We start from the raw sequence: 20,259 nt of genomic DNA, 5'->3' as shown, positions 1-20,259 counted from the left end.
TTAGAGTTATTGCAGAAAGTCCAAGGCACTGAAATCAGAAGAGAGTTAGCCTGACCCATTACTTCCGCAAGACTCAAAGCTATCATTTTCCTTGTTTACTCAAGGCAGCTTTGTAAAAGCAAGATTACCTGATGCCCAGACATATTATCTTTGAGAAAGTGCGGAAGAACTAACTCCAAGTTGGACACAAAATGCATGCTCCATTACTTTACTTACTCAGCATCCCATAGCCACTTAGCTAGCCTCTGTAATAGTATTCTTGTGGACTATATACTGTATTTAAACCTACAGCATCACATATTAACAGCTCTTACAGCTTATTCTTAAAAAGTCCTCCAAATCACTCCAGCCACCAAACCACAGTCCTCAGTCAAACAACACTGAAGGCCTCTATGGTCCTTCTGAGTAATGGGTTAACTTCCACACATCGATCTGCCTACAAATACACTCCTTTGGATTAAACAAACATCTTAGTCCCTAATTTTCCCCATCTTGAATTACTGCAAGGCAAATTCCTTGGTACAGTCAGCCCATGGAAGTAAAGTATGCACACGGTGCTAGAAGAAAAACATGTCATCACACTTCCTTTGTCAATATTATCTCTTCTTCTGAACTTAAATTTCTTGCAGCCAATTTTTATATTCATAATCCCAAGCATTTTCAAGCATGTGCCATACACATGAGCATTTGTAACAGCTGCCCTACTTAAAAGGTATTCAAAATAGCTGGACTAGACAGAGGGAATCTGCAGAGTTTAGAAGACCATCTTCTAAACAGCTCTGACCTGCAACAGCTTTGATTCATAATACAGGAGAAGGAAAGGGGAGAAAGATGAGAAGCCATGTCTAGGATATCAAGCTGCTTTCATGTTTTAACTGTTTGCTGTCCATAACTATACCATTAGGACCTAGGAGCTTCTAGCAAACCACCTCAAAAGAGTCTCTCTTTTCCTGAACAACGTAACTAAACTAGGAGAGTCCTATTTTTTTTATTTTTTTTTTTAAGATCTTGGTAAACCTCTATGAAGAAACCAACAGAAGTGTTCAGATCAGCTTGTTCTGTATCACATATCCAGAGCGCCCAGAGGTCCAGGTTTACAAATATGAAGCATGGTTCAACTCTGAATTGCTCAACAGGGCAGTACCTGATCTATCAGCTAGTGCCAGAAGGGGTTTCACTTCTCTTCCAGGTAAATCTCACATCTGCAGAAAGCCAAAGCCTACTCTCATCACGTGTACCCGTCACATCATACTACAATTACTAAAATAACTCTGATCTCAATCAAAACATTAATAGAGCACTATCTATTCTAACTTTTCATACCTGTCGGACATGTGAAGAAGTGCTTTGAAGGGGACAATTAAAAAGACTGAATGTATGCACACGTGATTCTTTTAATAATTCCTTATCAGCAATTAAATACATAGTGGATTGGGAATGCACAATAGAAACTTCGTTATTAAAAAATAAAAAAGCTGAATCAACCAACCTACTCTACTGAAACAGGATAATATGCAGACCTTTGCTCAGGAAAACCCAACACTCACACAGTGAGTGGGGAAGAAAGTACATAGAGATCTTAGATCAGACACTAAGGTACTAGGGCACAGCAAAGACAAGAGAATTGGACAAAATTGTCACACCTGTCATTGACTTGTACCCTGAGCCTGCTCACATAGGGGTTCTAGAAGTGCACAAATAAAGTAATCAGGCACATGTATGCACATCTTTCTGTTTATATCAGATTTACATAATTAGTAGGAAGCGCAAGCATGAATTTTTGAAAGAGCTTGAAGCTATCAGCAATAAAAAAAAAATTTTTTAATAAAGCTGGCCTCAGTCAAGCATATGGAAGCAGTAACTGATTCTGTAACTCTGAACAGCATTTTATAAAACTTTTCTTTAGAAACCCACACTATAAGCATGGAGTTCAATATACAGCATCAAGTAAGATATTAAAACAAGATAACCTCCCCTTACACTCCTTTTTTTTGCATCTTTTTCCTTCTTCCTCCTAAACGTAATATTCTGTATTAAAAAAGATAATAAAGAAGACTTCAAAAAAAAAAAAAAGTAAAACATTTCTGTTGCAAAGTGAAATACAATCCCTCAATGCCTGCACACTATAAAGATTCCTTTCTAAAAGCTTACATGCATGCTGGTGATAGGTAGACTTACACTGAGCATTGATTAAATCTTATCCAGTACTTGTTACTATGGTATCTAAGCCCCTTAGAAGTTTTGGGGTTTTTCTTTGCTTGGCAGTTTTTTAAGTGTTCAACACAGCTTAGTGAGATATATCAGAAATAGTTTTGCCAACTTTCAGACAGAATTGTTTTTCTAGTGACAAACTACACAGGATGCAATGTTTACACCTCCATACTGAAGGAATCTAGGACAGAAAATAGAGCCCATGATCTACCAGTGCTACACACAGCTAACATGGGTTTCAAAAGTTCATACACAAGGTTCCTACTCTGAATTTTAATACAGTGACACTACCTGTAATAAATCCTGAGCATGTTAGTAAGCTTGCTTCCTTTTTTTTTTTTTTTTTTAAAACACAGCAGTAATGCCATATGGAAGGGTGGAGTTCTTTATCACATGGAATCACAGATAGCTTTTATTTAAAGGATAAAAAAACAATGCACCAATCCTCCTGTGAGAAATCAGTCAAAACATTTCAGAAAAACAAATACCTTCATAGCATTAAATCAGGCCTTGTAACCTGAACTCAGGGAACATATTTCCTCCTCTCCCCAGGCCTGAAGCCCTCAGTCCAGCCAGGCGTGCAGGTGCAGAAGAACACGACCTTCCTGCCTTTGTTCCATTTCACTCTGAATTGGCACAGTTATTTCAACCTGGCACTTTCCTTCCTGACTCATCCCAAACACACAAACAAGATTTTCCAGTGCTAATTCAGGACAGTCAGTCCATATCATCTCTATTAATTACTATGACAAAACCAAACCCTCCCTGCAGCTACAGTGAAAACTCAGACAAGCCAGCTAAAAGCTGCTGCTGAAAAGGGGGGGGGGGGAAGGTATTTTTAACTAAAATCCTCTAACATTTACTCATTTTTACTTATCACTTGGTATAGTAGTGGAAGCTGTGAGCCCTATATAGAAAAAGAGTAAAACATTCCCTTTCTTATCAAAATAAAATGGTTAACACCTCTCACCCATGAAACCCTCAAGGGGGAAGGAAGGAGGAACGCAATTCCTGCTGGAGCCTCCTGGACACGTTTACACGCTGCCCTTTGCGCAGAGAGTTCTTTCAGCACTTCTCGCTATCCATTGATCTTTCCTCAGAAGGTGATCAGTTTAACCTTGACAGTCTTTTTTGACTTATTTAATGAGATCTTCAAACCTGCCAGCACTGAGCTCCCAATGAGTGTTCCTAGCTCATCCAGGACATCCTGCCAGCACTAAGAGACACGGGCAGCTATGAGGCACCGCTGCTAAATGCCATGGCACTCAGTTATTTCAAAAACCCTCAGTAAAACAGAAAGAAAACAAAATGCTAGTGTTTGTTGTTAATAGAACCAACCAAGAACAGGAACACACCCAGAAAGTGAAACTTCTGGCAAAGGAAACTGGCAGTTTTTATTGCACGTATAAATGATGCAGCCAGGTCATTTTTCAGCCAGTCTGATGAAAGGCAGGAGAAGAGAGACATGAAACAACTTACAGTTCACGACAATGTCAAGCATGAGGAGCTCCTCAAACTTTTGCAGGAGTACAAGAAGTAGAAAATGCTTTAATATCAAACTTCAAAACTGAGGGGAAAGGGCTGTTTCTACAATCCAGAAACATGAGGCTTGCATCCAGATGAGAACAGCAGCAAGAGGCAAGGTTTATTCACAGAAAAGTGACCAGATTATAGAGCCAAGTGTCTCAACACTCATGATCAAACACTCAGTCTTCTGGGCCAACTGGGTTTGCATGGAAAGCATACACACAGCTAACTGGGACCGGGCTCTGAATCCCAATTCACCCTTTCTTTTCCTCAAAGTTTATGAAATAGAAATTATTTCCTTGTCCATTACATACCTAAAACAACACATGTGGCATGACGGTTGCTGAAGCCAACCCAACACTGCTGACACGCCCACACTTTCTTACCACGGCACTACCACTGGGGCAGCAGGACAGAGAGCCAACACAGGGAGCCAAGGCAGGCAAACCCTAGCAACTATTCTGCAAGGGTAACCTCCACCTCCACGAGCACAGCCACACCCAAGACACTTTCCCAAGCATCAGTGCAGGACCAAGAAGAAAGGGCAACACTTAGCAATGGGAAGACCAGAGCACATCAACTCCATGTCAAGCACTCATGGAGCCACACTGTCGGGGCAGGAACAACATGGAAAACACCACTTTTCTTAATAATCCAGAGGCAAATCAACACCAGTAGTGAAACTCTAGCTAGGAAATACTTATTCCCATTCCACAACATGAGAAAAAAAAAAACTGAAAAAAACCAAACACCAAAAAACCAAAACAGGAGCACTGGAGAGAGAGAAAAAAAATAAAACCAAAAACCAACAAAACCCAAAACAAACCACCAAATCAAACAAAGAAATCTCATGAACAAATAAGTAGACTTGCTTATTTGTACTTTTTACCTGCACTGCGAACATGAGACAAAAAAGCACACAGTGTGAGCTTAAACTATTCTTTAGGAGTGACATGCATGGGCAAAGCACCCTTAACATTTCTGCTACCTAAACTAGAAAATCATTATCACTTTAGAAATGCTGTTCATTTTGCTAAAGTCTTTACATTCCCATTACTAGATTCAACCAACGGATCCAATGACAAATCCACCAAAACAGATCACCATCTTATTTTGAAAACTATTTTACCTCAAGGTCTTATTAACTTTCTGAAACAAAGCCTGCTTCTAAACAGTGATGAGATGACCTATTAAAAAATCCAACCTGATAGCAATACGTAGCAAGTGATCCACTCACATTCTCAAAAAGAAACTGTAGAGCAGTACAGGACTCCATTACGTTTGAGGATCATGTCAAGTTATGTTCTAAATGAAATTATCCAATATTCTTTTGACATATATCTTTTAAAGATCTTGGAGGTCTAATCTAAAGGGTACAGAGACTTATCTTAGTATTTCCCTTCATACAATACAGTACATACAAAACAAATGTATCCAAAAGTAGTTGGGGAATCAGTTAATTTTGACAATTAGAAGAGGAAAAGAAAATGTGTGGACCTACAGCAGATTAAGAGGGCCTATCTCATGCCCTTCCAGAGGAGATGCAGCCTTCAGGGGAGGGGCAAGGAATCCTTTCTGACCCAGAATGCACTTTTCATGGCCTCTTGCACTAGAGCACACAGGCTTAGTTTCTTCAGCTTCAAGGCCTGATAATATTTTCTGGACCATCTCTATGCAGCAAGGCCTTCTGATGTTGTTAAGAAGTCTTGCCTCAGAAGACTGAAGTACAGCCTACCTACTGGACTCCATCTCTGTCAAGGAGATGCAGCTTTAATATTTAAGCCAGGATATAATAAGAGTGAGCATGCTGCAGACATATTTTTTCATAAGCATCGATACAAAGGTTGACTTTGAGAAGTAATGCATATTTTGGCACAGGAAAACCAGCCACCTTCCTAAGAGGAAGAAACACCTTATACAGCACACGACACTTCTACCACCGAGCCTGCACTCAAGCAGCATTCAGTCACAATGGTCTTGCCTACAGTGCAAGCCTAGTGCAGTTTGATCCGATGGTAGGAGCTGCAGGTAAAGCTATTAGGTCACCACTAAACTTAGTTGGTCTTCTGAAAGGGTAAACCATGTTTTACACACAGAGCAAGATTATGACAATGTATCCAAGCCAGCTGGTATAATGTGACAGGGTGAATTAAAAAAAAAAAAAATAAAACCAAAGCAAAACAAAGACAGCCTTCTGCTAAGTGCTCTCTGCCCTGTTTTTCATCTAAGTGTTAATTAACAGATCAAATAAAATGTCCTCAGTCGGGCTGCAGTAACTATTTACTCTTATGTGGATAATGCTACACCACACTTCACCTCAGCAAATATATTCCCAACCTTGCACAGATTTACACTTAACTTTAAGCTGTCCAAACACTGTGTGCCCCTTGGACCAGCTCATATCTTGTGACTAAAAAGTGCGCTCTCCACAGAGCTAAGACTACAACCTTCTTGGAGCCAGTTGTTTCTAAACTCATGCAACCACCTATTTTAAACTTGTGGGCTTCAATTACCATAAGTTAGCACTTCAGAAATACATGCTACTAGGAAGCTGAATTTAAAAAAGGAGGGAAAAACAATATTCTTTAAAGATTTTATGAAGTATGTACTATAGTTAGAAAAATAATAGATTTCTTTATATGCTTTAAACTGGCAATGACTATTAACAATCACACATATACTGTTGTTATCTGTCAACATACTGAATACTGTAAACAGAAGTCGTCTGTATCACCAAGGTGTAAAAGCCAAGCACAACAACAAAAAAGAACATAAATTAAGTAGTCCATGTTACATAAGTCAGCAAAGAAAGTGAAAGAATAAACATCACAGGATACAGAGAAAATATTAAAACCGGATTTACCTATCCCATTTAAACAAAGAGGTAAGAAAATGTGGATCAAATAATGTACATGTATATATATATGTGTGTGTGTGTGTGAAGCTTAAGAATACAAGCCAATGAACCTATGATTAAAGAGCTCAACAAAAACTAATACGTATTCAAAATGAATAAAATCATTAAAACACACAGACAATCCAATAGTAAAAAAAAAAAAAAAAAAAAAAGTATGACTTTCTCTCTTCAGTCCCTAGCAGCCAGTGAGTGAGGAATCCCAGGTTCCCAGCTAAGGTCCTTAAGAAGTACCCCAGCCTGCAATCTATCAGTCAGGCACTTCCAGCCTTCTTTATGTAGATGCTGAGGTACAGCAACTAACCAGTGGCTACAATCGCGGCCTTCAGTCCACCATCAGCAGTGGCAACTCTTGGTTCTGTCCCAAGTTGGGCATTGAAACGGTTCAGGTAACAGTAGAGCAACTTTTCTTACAGTCTAGAAATCCCCAGCTTACCTAATCAGATCCCTTCTAATATTAAAGCAGTAATAAATTTGATTCAGTCTTAAGGAACAGAAAGTAGGAAAGCAGGAAGTGAGTGCTGTATTTCTGCAACCACTGAAGAAGCAATAATAGCTTTCTTAAAATAAAAACTGCATTTAAAGGTCTTTACCAGTTCACTTCGCTTTGCACAGATCAAGACATTGTATTTCCCTCGGCCTGTCTACAAACACTGCTGTAGGCCTACTTTCTCTAGTAAGTATTACGCCTTCCATTGACTAATTCCAGCATTTATATGGGATCGACCCTCATCGCTCATACCAATTTTTTGTAGATAAGATTTCTCTTGACTATGCAGTAGATGGAGCAAGAGTTTCATTGTGAAGTGCTTTCATAAATTTTCTTTTTTCATATGCATCTTAGGTCCATCACTGGAACAAAGAACTCTAAAAAGCAGTCAGCTTTGTTCATCTAATATCAAATTAAGAAAAGCAAATTTGAAAACCTACTGTACATAGGTATGCCTGCTAAAGGCTACTTGGAGACAGGATTATTCATATTTTCTATATGCATCTCACTGTATCGAATGATTACAGTTGCTATTCCTTCTGCAGTCTGATCTTAAGGAGAAAATACTATTTTAGTCCTTCACCAAGCCATGACATTTGCAAGATTTTTTTAAACCACCAGTAGACAGCCTTTGCTGTAATAATTGCAGGGGGGGAGAAAATCTGATTACTCTTGGAAAAAAATTACTAAATAAAACCTCAAATGCTTTAAAGAATTCTATTACCTTCAATCAATAATTTTATCTGGAATAGAAATATTAGTAAATGCATTACACATGTAATCCATTTGTGGAAACCAACCATATCCTCCATAAGAGCCCAATGTAGCATTTAACAAGCTAGGACTATTTCTACAGCAAAACCCAGACTCTTCTTAACACAAGACTCTCTGAATTTTTGAGCTATGCCTCTGCTTATTATAAGTAAGGACAGACACATCTAAGAATTAGAAAGATACTTATATACAGCTGAAGCCAAGCATGCACTCTCAAAAGGAATTTCAGATATTACTGTTTAAGCACAAGTGATTAATTCACACTGCTGCTACATGCACTGCACTACACTCTGCAACTTTGCAATTCTCACACATTAAATTCCTCGTGTACCTACAAAGTTTATGAAGAAAATATCTCTCTACAGAGAACATTATAAAACTATGCCCTTTCTAAGTACTTGTTATAAAGCTCTGCTGTTACCTGAGAGAGGAAAGCACAGTAACTTCACTACAGGGAAAGAAGGAAATGCAGAGCAAGCAAAATATAGTCTGACAAGTGTTTGAAGTTGTAATAATCCTTTTTGCTAATAATTTCAAGAGCAGCCCCCAAAACAGAAATAACTCCACACACCCACCCACAGCAAAGCTTTTTCTTTACTTCCTTTAGCTTTACAATTGAGATTACTCTCATACTAAAATGCTCCTTGGGATTTATACAAAAGGATATTACTTGAAGGATAAACAGGAGCTACACCTAAATAGATTTAGTAAAGCTTTCTATTGGTTTTGCTTATGTCATTAAATGAGCAAAACTGGAGAAGGTCTCAGAAAGTGCAAGAAGCATAAGGAAGTTGGCAACAAGTACGCAAGCTCAAGCACAAGACCATACTATTAAGCAAAACATGGGGGGACAGAAGGGAGGTGGGAGGGCAAGAATGTGATAAAGTAGGAAATTACAGTTATTAAGTAGCCAGCAACTTAATGAACGTGGGTAAATGGAATCTCCAAAAGATGGATATTAGGAAGTATGTAAGGATAAAGCTGTTGTGATGGCAGGTTACAGACTATCACCAGGCTTAAAATTAAATTGGTCAAATATTTGTGGGACTAAATAAGAAAAAGTGTCTATATGATAACCTTTAACATTAAGATTACAAACAAATGGCCTTTTCCCTTCTGAAAAAGGGGGCTGCTTGGAGACAAGTAAAAGATGTTTTACTCTGTTTTTCTTTCACTTTCTTCCTAAGTACTGGGTTAATATAGAAAAGACAAGAACCAAGAGTAAGGAAAGGAGGCAGCCGGCAGGATAGCTTCCAGGAGAGCCAAAAATAGCACTCTATCGCAGTGACTAAGGCTGTGCCTCCACTTACAAGAAGGTACATGTTTTACTGCATCATGAGTAAGGTGTGCATCCTCCTACAGAAGCACAGCAGAGCAGAAGCACTACAGGTTTTACCACCAGGTTAGCCTTGGGCAGGAGCCTTTACAGCAAGCCCTGCTAGAGCCTAATCTATCTAAACCTAATCTATTCTCTCCAACCACAACTCTCTAATGAAGGATACATATCACTTCTTTCTAACAACCTTGCCTAATTTTGTCTCTGCTTTAGATTTTAAGAGTTATCATGCACTAGTATTACTTTATAATACAAAAACAATTACACTTTGTCACAAGTAATATCTTTATCTGTTCTTGCAAGAGACTGCCATGAGCTATCCAGTAACTCTGAATTTTCAGCTATGCAAACATTGATGGACTACACAAATGCTTTTATCAAAGGTGAAATAAAGTTCTGTCTTAATATTCATATGACAAATATGTATGCTTAAAATAGAGTTCTGCAACACAACTGGACAAAGCACCTTAGTTTGAGTCAATTACAACATATTATAAGTTTGCATATCATTCTCTGCTCTGATTAACATGATTAACATTTTTCTACTGGTGTGAATTCTACAGGCTACATGTTTAAATCGAAAATAGAATTATAATTCTGCTTACTGCCAACACATTACTAGGGTCATGGTGAGCAAGGGAGATACTGATCTGAAGTCATGAACATGTTTCATGGTTTCCTCAGTGTAACTCAACTATGTTTATCAACTCTCAGTTGAGAAATCATTAGTGTTATGAACACACACACATCAGTATTATACTTACTGGGCATTCAAAATGACTGAAGAATTTAAAGAATGTACTACCACTCTTTTTTTCAAGTGCTTCCTTAGATTTGGTATGCAGCTTGGAAATTAAAACAATGGAAACTAGCTAAAGCTTACTGTAACCAAGAGTCCTCTTTCTAATACATTGCCAGTCTTTTGAAGAACGCAAGTGTGAAGAAAAGCAATCTGTTTTTTCAAAACACCTTGTATTACTGTACTATGAAAGTGTAAGACTATAACATGTCCTACATTTTTATAAACCGCTGCAAATTTGAAATAGTTTGCACACAAAAGGGCCAGGAGTCACTGCTATGGAGCACCTTTATCATAAGCCACATCAATGCCAGCCAAAGTGGAGTGGAGATCACTTCCCATTGTGACACCCACAGCCTACACCTAAGGTATCCCATAGAGATAGGAATGGCAAGATAAAAGAAGGAAAACTTTTATCCTGGATCCATATACAAACAACCAACAGAATACAAGAACTTGAAAGCATACAGAAAATGCATTCATTCCAGGAAAAGAGAGACTGTTTTCCACAATGATTCAAATGATGTAAAGTGACTGTCAATTAGGTGTCCTGGTAAGATGGAGAATTTTAGAATAATATAATGATCTTCCACTCTACAGAGATGCACAGAAAACCCACTTCTGGGTTTTACGTAAGCACACTCTATTGATCAATCATTACAGCCTAATCTGTGGCACTGTTCCATGAGCACGTTCAGTTCATTGCTTTAAAGGTTAATTGTAGCCCAGCTGAATTAAACTGTGCACCTTACTATGACTCTAAACATACGTCTTTCTGCATAAATTGGCATTTTCTTTTAAAGTATACACGAAGAAATCCCTGATAAAACACTGACTTGAAAAAACCCAAAACCAACAAACAACAAAACACCCAAACAATTAAATTTTTTTTTTTTTTTCAAACTGCCACCTCAGTTCAAAAAGAAGCAGGATTATGGAAAGTACAGAGAGAACTTTCAATTCTCCTGCCTTAAGTTATTTTACTATCATAGCTACTGTGTGTTTGGTCACTACTTAGAAACAATAAGACAAAACAAGGACAGGGAAACCCACCTTAGAAACAAGGACCATCTTATCCTCTTGGAACTTTTAACCCTAGATTTGCCAGGATGCTGACCAAAACTGTCTAAGCTGCATTACTACATACAGCTATGAAGTTTTAAACAGACCCTGATAGCTCAGGAACCCTTTCATTTAACTATTTTACTTATTTATTCACAGAAAAAAACTAAAAAAGCAAGCATTGCATTTCTAACAACAAAAAATTAATAGATGGTGTCATGACCACAACACAAATAAGCTAAGTTTGAAACATGTCACTGTCTATGGCAACTTACAAGTAGTATATTTAAGGTGGAGCACAGCACGTAAACCTATATCTAAAAAAAGTTGAAGCTACTAAAAAGTAATATTTAAAGCGAAGCAATAAAATGCTTTCTCTCTGATATCACAACATTTGAAAAGTTTGCTCAAACTCTAAAGTTCTCATCAGGCCAACTTGTAAGAATTTTCTCTTAGGGCTTTAGTTGTACCACAGATTTCTGGCTCTCTTTTTTACAGGACAGCTTCTCAATGAATACACTCTACTGCAAAAGTGATTAAAGTCTTCTCAAAACATCAGTAAGATATTAAGGGTAGGTCTATACTAAATTCTGGCAACAAGAAAACGAACTCTGCAAGTGGTAATACTATCCACTGGTTAAGAACATAATTCTACAGAAATCACTATCTGCACTTACAAAAAGTAGTCATTTCATTTTTCTTCTATTGATATCAATCGGAAGTTAGAAGGAGCGCCCTCTGCTAAACAACAGCAATCGTGATAGTAGAAACACTAATTTCCAGAAATACTTGGGTGTCACAGGAATAAAAAATCCTGACTTACTGATGATTAAAACATGCGGAGTTAGAAAATTCAAAAAGCTATACTAATATAAACAGTAAGTCTGCATAATCAGAAAAATACAATGGTAGAGGCCTCACTGATAACAAGGGCTCCATGGAACACAATCTCCTTGTTCTGCTTCAGCATTTAAACCCACTGACCACGTAAGTACAGTTTTCAGAACACCAACTACAAACAATCTAACTTTATGCTTGCCTATGAACCTCAAATTAAATGACGCAAGTGGTACAATCAAACCACGTTAACTCTTTCTGAGCTTTAACACTACATGCCTATATGACTACAAATGCCTAGAAAGAATGCTGAAGTGCGAAGCTACATTTTCACTCATCTGTTCCAAAATATTACTTTTTACAGAAGGAAAATGAAACTACACATCTGTATCACCTGTTCCATGACTCTACTACTCAGAGAAGGTTAACTTCAAAATCGATAACACACTTCATAATAAAAGGAACCTTGCTCTTCCCATGCCTAACGCTCTAGCCAAATGTGTTGTTGCCCACAACACAAGAGCTTGTTCAAGAGCTGAATCAAAACAGCAACAAAAAAATGTCTACATTGAGAAAATATACACCCTCAAAATCAGATTAGGAGAGTATACCCTGTTCTTGCAATTCAAGCCAACATAAAACCAAATGTTGTATTTGCAATCAAGAAAAATAATCTTCTAAGGAAAAAATACAGGCAGTCTCCACTTTGCTAGAGCACATCTTTTGTTGATAAGACAGATACAGCTGTACTCTTGAACCCATAAGTCTTGGAAACTAGGCCATTCGTCTGCTTAAGGCACTGAAAGAAAGAATTCTTGTCAGATACCTTCTCCCACGCCCCCTCTGTCCAAATAAAAAACATTTGTTCTTATTGTGCAAAAGGAACTCCAGAAAAAGAAAAAAAAAAAAACAGGAAGAAATTCAACATGGTGTAATTATTATTCCCCCGACCTGACTACTTAGTCCCATCCTCTTATCTCTTCCCCTGTTAATTTTTTTCCCCTCTTTGAAATGCAGCTGTCTACTTGCCTCTGCTACCATAGAGTCATCCTCAACCACACCCACTTCAGCTGGCATCCAAGAAATCACCTTCCTCTCACTAGCCTGCAGATCAGGGTGCGTGTGTCAAAATTATAATTATTTGTATAAAAAAAGGCAAATCACATGATCATAGGTATTATCCTTAAAACCCCCTCTAGCTCTTAATCATTCTGATAAGGCACTGGCTAGGTAAGACAAACCACAATTCCCATATTCGTCCTCAACTCCAGCCAGCATTATCATCCAGCACTCCTGCCTTTTCTGTTCCTTCTTCCGCCATAAAAATGCAAGACCTCTACAGCAAGCAGAATTAATGAACTTTCACGTGTCCGGCAAGTAGAAAGCAAAACAATACCTTAAAACATAGCTAGCCACCACAGAATAAATAAATAATAATTGCTTCACAATTAATAGCAATATCCTCAAAAGATTAAATTACACTTATCATAGAAAAAAAACATTCTTATGCCTGACTAAGAGGTCCTTGCATCAGAAAAAAGAAACTACAGCATTATCATTTTTATTATTTTTACTAAAGCAAACAGTACACAGCTAATTGTTGATGCCAGTCTTTTCTTACATAGAGCTCTCAAAAAAAAAATTAAGAGAACGTATTACTGACACATTTCATTTCTTTTGCCTTAACTCAGGAAACCTATTCCCCAATTTAATGACACAACACAATCTAGTATGAAGGAAGAAACATAAAAGTACTTCTTTTCTCAATTAATATCAACTCAGTGAAAAGAGCTACTCTAGCTCAAAGCTAGATTCCTGTCCCTGTCAGCAGAGATGGAAAATTTATTTCACCCAAACTAACCCCAACAAGTGTTTGAATGCACCAAAACATTACCTACCACAGCCTATGTAAAACATTATCAAGAGGAAGCTGTAAATAGCTACATTTACAAAATCAAAACACAGGAACTTATTATTTCCTCTCAGTTGAAAAAATAAATCTAGTAACAGGAATGAAAACACTTTACTGTGCTGCCTCTACCCATTAATTTCCTCAAGCTTCCCAATAAACCTTTCAATAGGAATAAGAATTTGACAATCATGTTCTATTTTGTTTCCTTAAATATGGCTTTCATGAAAGAGAAATAGCACTTCCAGTGAAAAATATTTATGGACATGTGCTAGAAAACAGCACTAGGAGATGCAAAGAAGAGCAAAAAGGAAAAGAAAAAAAAAAAGGGGGTGTGAATTCCTATAACAGACCTATCAGTTATACCGCTTGCTTCACAACCACTGTTTCCCTCCACCTGTTGTTTGTGCTTTGCCAACGGTCCCTGTGCATTTCACTCTAGCCTTCTGGTAAGACCTTATCAAGTAATCTGCTGCATGATCTTATCCCTTCTAGACTACTTCCAAAAGGTGCTGTGGGATAAAAGGCACAAAGTATTATAGAAATACGCACATTTTTCACCTACCCCATTGAGAATTCCCATAATTCCTCAAAGAATGTACACACTTAGGTTAAGTGCTATAACAAATTATTGTAATATTTTTCTTGTCAAATGATAGAAGACAAGCTTGCAAACTTTCTGAGAAAAGCATACGTTGAAATTTTATTTATTTTCTATTTTGAAGAGCACTGAAAGCAGTTGCCAAGAGACAGAGGGTGGCAGTGGTAGGATAGTTCCTCATGACTTCATGCAACGACCTCACACCACGTGCAAAGCGCAGCTGGATGCATACATAGGTTTGTACTCAGAACCATCAATCATCTCTCTCCAGGATACAGGGCTCTACTCTGTCCCTTGAGAGTCACAATATGGAGCAACATTGCTGAAATGGCCACATCTACGACATGGAATAAAAGAGCGCTGTCCAGAACATCACCATTAGCTGCAGAACTTGGAAAAGCTTCTCTAATACTCATATTCAGGAGCTGGAAATATGCACTACAAAGATGGATTTCTTTACTGGGCCAAAGCCCAGACATTCTTCAACTGCTCTTACTTTTCACTCTGTCCAACACCTTCTCCCTTCAGTTGCAAGTCCTTACTAAATCAGTTACCTAGAGCCTAGTAGCTAAACTCTGTGCATAGAGACCCATCAGTATAAACACTTCCCCAGTCCATTAGTGTTTATTTGCAGGAGGAAGTATATTAAAAGTAAATTAAAAGTCTCGTCTCACCTCACCCTGACAGAGTCCATTTCAAATCAAGGAATGCCATTGTTGGCGAAGACAGCAATGGACCACCTCTTCCTCTGTCCCACATATGTCACTTCAGCAAAAGACCTTACATAAGGGAGACCATGAGGGGCACAGATGGCTCCCCAGTGCTCCCCAACAGGCAGAACAGACAACTTGCTCAAGAACTCTGCTTCAAAAACCAGCAGATGCCATGCTAATGGCAGCACCAGAACTACTTTGTGCAGATCTGGGAACTAACTACCACACAGCTCTTTACTGTTTATATGACTGGAGGATTATATTCATTAGCACTGAGTTACAGACATGCCGCGATCTTCAAGGGCAAGTGTGCAATTCTGAGTATTTTGACATCCTGTACAAACTTGGGGTTTCTTAGAGATCCAAATTCACTCTCTGAAATAATAATAAATTAACAATAAAATAAAATATCCGCAGGTGTCAAAATACAGCATTCAAAGTAGCATAATATTTGCTAAATGATCTACTAACACTTTAATTGAAATTTCATGCTGTAGAAGTTGATGACATTTGAGAATATTCCCATTTGCCTGTGTAAATTTACTTTGCAAGTCTTAGATACTATATTACTGGATACATGCAAAAATATTTCTTATCCCTTCCTGTCATCTATCTCCCACCTATGTTCCTACATATATTTGAAATGCAGACTCATGAGTAACATGCATCACTCAAACCTGGCCTTTGTATTTTAATTAAATCTAAACTTTCATTTTCATCTCAAGGACTTGCTTTCATTCTGACTCTACTACAGCACTCATCAGGCCACAAAGAGTAAGGACAGACCAAATGCATCTACTTGCTTTAACTAGTAACCAGGCAAATACTGCTATGTTGACTAAACTTCCACTAAGCAACTGACACTAAAAGGTCATTATAATAAGACACTGAGCTAGGGTTTCACTTCTTCAGCTACATTATCTCATTTTTGTTATCTCTGCCTTCCAAATCCTCTTCGTATATTCACATTTCATACAACTCAGTAACCTATTCAGCATACGCTGCTGCTTTGCCTCGTACAGTAACAAACATAACGACCTCCTGCTGTTGGTCAGAACCTCTATAGACTGATGCAATACAAACAAGCACCTTCTCCAACTCATCTCAACTCACCAGGCCATCTTCCTTTATTTCTTATTGACTGCTTTCCATCCAAGTAGAAGTTGGGTGTGATTGCATATATTAGATTTTGTGTGACTTCCTTTTCCCCTCTCGTGCCTCCCACCACCTTCCCAAAGGCAACTAATGATGTCTTCTAATGATGATGTGCAATGACGTTCTTCACCACGACAGCAGTGAAGCCCTGGAACAGGTCGTCCACAGAAGTTGTAGATGCACCATTACTGGAGATGTTGAAGGCCGGGATGAAAGGGGCCTTGGGCAGCCTGATCTAGTGGGAGGTGCCCCTGCTCATCGCAGTGGGGTTGGAACTGGATGATCTTTAAGGTCCCTTCTAATCCAAACTACGCCTTACACACATTCCAAACATAATTATTTTAATCCTGGTCTTCTACATCTTTTAATATCAGTCTTCTCACCGAAGATGAAAATTTCATATCTCATCTATTTAAACAATTGTCACCGATGGACAGGACCAGACACGGTCCAGGATTTTTAGATATCTCGCGTATACAGCCAACCACAACCAAACCCAGCTATTTTCTGCGGGAAGACCACCACAACGGCTAACAACGCTACGCTCCCGCTCCATCTGAAGTCCGGGCGGAGCAGAGGAAAAGCAAAGACGTTTCAACAGAGCACAAAGGAAGATACGAACAACCACCTCGGGAGCTGCTAAGGACACGACGACGGCCTCCCTGGACCGCCACACAAAGCAAAACGGAGGAAAGGGACACAGAGACGCCGGGGGCCACCTCCGAGGTGCCCGGCGAACAAAGAGCAAGCGCAGCGGGACGCCGGGGAGGGCGAGACGGGGCCGGACGCCAGGGACACCCGGGCGCGGGGGGCCCCGCGGGCAGCCCGGCACGAAAGGGGCCGCTGGGCGAGGCGGCGAGCGGGGCCGGGACGCAGGGGGGAAGCGGCGGGGCCTCGGGCCCAGGCTGCGGGGAGGCCACGAAGGGCCGCGGCGGGGCCGGCCCGGGGGCAGCTGCCGGGCCCGGCGTGAGAGGGGGGGACGGCACTCACGTTCTCGGCGTCGCGCTCGTTGACGGTGGGCAGCGGCGTGCGGGTGGACATGTTTGCGGGGCCCTGGGGAGGAGGGAGGGAGTGGAAGCAGCACTAGCAGCCGCGCTATACACCCCTCGCCATGGCCGGCGCAGCGCTCCTCCCCTCGCGCTCAGGTGAGCGCGCGGCGGCGCAGCAGCTGCCCGGCCCGGCCCCGCCCCGTCCCGGCTCGCCCCGCCCCCGCAGGAAGCGGCGCGGGCGGGCGCGGCAAAACGCGGGTCGGCGCAGGCGGGTGGGAAGAGGCGGGCGCCGAGGCGCCCCGTGCTAGGGGGATGGGGAGGGGGTGGCGAGCCAGCCTTCGTAAGAGTGTAGAATGGTTTGGGTCGGAAGGGACCTCAAAGCCTATCCGGTTCTAACCCCCGGCCATGGGCAGGGACACCTCCCACTGGATCAGGCTGTACCAGACCCCATCCAGCCTGGCCTGGAACGCCTCCACGGATGGGGCAGCCACAGCTTCTCTGAGCAGCCTGAGCCAGGGTCTCACCACCCTCATCGTGAAGAAATTCTTCCTAATGTCTACTCTAAATCTTCCCCTATCCAATTCAAGCTATTCCCCCTCATCCTATCGCTCCATGCCCTCATAAAAAGCCCATCCCCAGCTTTCCTGTAGCCCCTTTAAGCTGCTCTAAGGTTTCCTCGGAGCCTTCTGCAGGCTGAACAACCCCAACTCTCAGCCTGTCCTCACAGCACAAGGGCTCCAGCCCTCTGGTCATCTTTGTTACCTTCTCTGGACCCCTTCCAACAGCTCCATATCCTTCTTACATTGAGGATTCCAGAACTGGGTACAGTACTCCAGGTAGGGTCTCAGGAGAGCGGAGTAGAGGGACAGAATCGCCTCCCTCGACCTGCTGGCTACATTCCCCCTTGGGGCACAGACTTCATCCTGCCAGGATGGGGGTGGCTCGGGAGGAGGCCAGGGGGACTCAGGGAGTCCCAGAGTCACACAGAATGTCCTGAGTTGGAAGGGACCCACAAGAATCATCGAGTCCAACTCCTGTCCCTGCATAGGACAATCCCAACATTCACACCATGTATCTGAGGCCATTGTTCAAATGCTTCTTGAATATCGTCAGGTTTTGTGCCATGACCACTTCCCTGGGGAGCCTGTTCCAGTGCTCCACCATCCTCCAGGTGAAGAACTTTTTCCTCATGTCCAGCCTAAACTTCCCCTGGCACATCTTCCTGCCATTCACTTGGGTCTTGTCATTGGTCATGAGAGATCCCTGCCCCTCCTCCTTTGCTTGTGAGGAAGCAGTAAAATGCTATGAGGTCCCCCATCAGTCTCCTCTTCTCCAGGCTGAAGAGACCGAGTGACCTTAGCCACTCCTTGTATGAGGAGTAAGAGTGGATTGCCACAGGGACTCAACCACTGCCAGGAGTCAGCCTTGGAAAGGGTGGTAGGGCAACCCCATCCGCCTCCCACACAGCTCTGTGTCCACAAGTCACAGACTTTCCAGAGCCTAGTAAACCCCTCTGTCAGCATCTGTGCAAATCAAGCTGTTCACTCCTGTGCCTGAGCCAGCCAGCCTCCTTTACCCACTTGAAGCTGAAATCAGATCAACAAGACTGTGCAACTCATTTCTCCACTCATGTCTGACCAGCACAGAGTTGTTGAACACTTAACCGATGACCTCATGTACTTAAAATTAGAACCATACACACAGTTTCGTCTTTGAGAAGTTACTAGTGTTTACAAGACAGCAGCTTTTGCTTTAAAACCAGCCAAACCCTTCACCAAATTATAAAAATAATCAGTAAAAATAAAAATAAGACCTCTCCTGCACCAAAACCAAAAGGAAAACAATGTGCCTGAATTTCCATTGCAATGTTTCAACAGATTTTTGTAGCTAAGGCTGTAAACATTTTTGTAAATGCTATAAGCACTATCCTTGTTCTGAAAGACCTTCCTTATTAAAAATACTTCGGAAGGTATGTGATGGGTTGTGTATCTATCTCCAGGAAGCCATTAGGTGCTCGTGAAAGGGCATGGACTGTTATTAAATAGATTTATTACCTATAAACTGGCTATATTTATAGGTGTTATATATATATATGCACCTACATGTATAGGCAAACACACTAAAAAGAGTATACTTAGTTCTAGCTGTGCTAGTTTGGTGTGATTCAACAAGTGCCCCAGGTCCACAGCACTGGTCCACCGACAGTGGAGTTTTGCAGACGGCTGGGAAAACAACTCTTCCTCTGTAGGTGAGGCAGGCATAGGCAGAGAATATCCCCATGTTGAATGAGTGGTGTGACTGGACTCGCTTTCTGCACATTCAGCATTATGTTCCTCTGAGCATGCATGATTTGTCTTTCTGGAATGATAGAGGTTCCCAGCTAGTCCTTAGCCCAAAGCCTCCCAAATCCTTGCAAAGGCCTCTGCGGACTCTTAGCTCTTTCCTCACATAGCTGGCACTACTGACTGCAAGGGAAATTTCAGGATCCTTCATTTTTCTGGGAACAAAATAATCCAAGATTGGGTTTGCTCAGGGTAAACAGCCACAGTATAGCCAGCATGCCAAAACAAGTTTGTTGACAAACTGGATATGATCCCAGTTTGGTTGCTTAGCTCATGAAAATGCATTCACTTTTACCCCAAATAAGAGCAAGGCTGCATCTAGGGCTCTGCATGGGGCCTGACACTACAGCTCTTACTTGGTCGACACTCCCACTGATGCAGCCCGTTGTGGTATGGATTTGTGTATGTGCTTGTGGTCAGAGAAGAAAGGACTAAGGAAAGGCTTAGAAAGACTTGCTGCCTTAAAACTTTTGTTATATGAAGATGTTTTGGTTAGTAATTCATAAGGCAATGTTGGTTCATCAGAAATTAAAAATATAATAATGTAAAAATTCTTGTTATCTGAAGATCTGCTTTGCAGTTGTTTTGTCCATGGTTGTT

At 40.8% G+C, this 20,259-nt stretch overlaps 1 protein-coding gene across 6 annotated transcripts in view; it reads right to left on the bottom strand.

Moving 5' to 3' along the window:
* The window catches only part of MARK1 (microtubule affinity regulating kinase 1), a 62,798-nt gene extending 45,355 nt beyond the window's left edge, over window positions 1-17,443 (bottom strand). For 3 of the 6 annotated variants that reach the window (XM_069852733.1, XM_069852734.1, XM_069852736.1), the window contains exon 1: window positions 17,319-17,440. In XM_069852733.1, the coding sequence (XP_069708834.1) occupies window positions 17,319-17,369 (51 nt within the window). In that variant the 5' untranslated portion in view covers window positions 17,370-17,440. Of the gene's footprint in view, window positions 1-17,318 lie in introns of all 6 variants that reach the window. The other 3 variants (XM_069852731.1, XM_069852735.1, XM_069852732.1) reach the window with 2 other exon arrangements.
* Window positions 17,444-20,259: the final 2,816 nt, after the last annotated feature.

The sequence above is a fragment of the Phaenicophaeus curvirostris genome, chromosome 2, assembly GCF_032191515.1.
Source record: "Phaenicophaeus curvirostris isolate KB17595 chromosome 2, BPBGC_Pcur_1.0, whole genome shotgun sequence".
Taxonomy (NCBI): Eukaryota; Metazoa; Chordata; class Aves; order Cuculiformes; family Cuculidae; genus Phaenicophaeus; species Phaenicophaeus curvirostris.
This window is presented reverse-complemented; position numbering and strand designations above follow the sequence as displayed.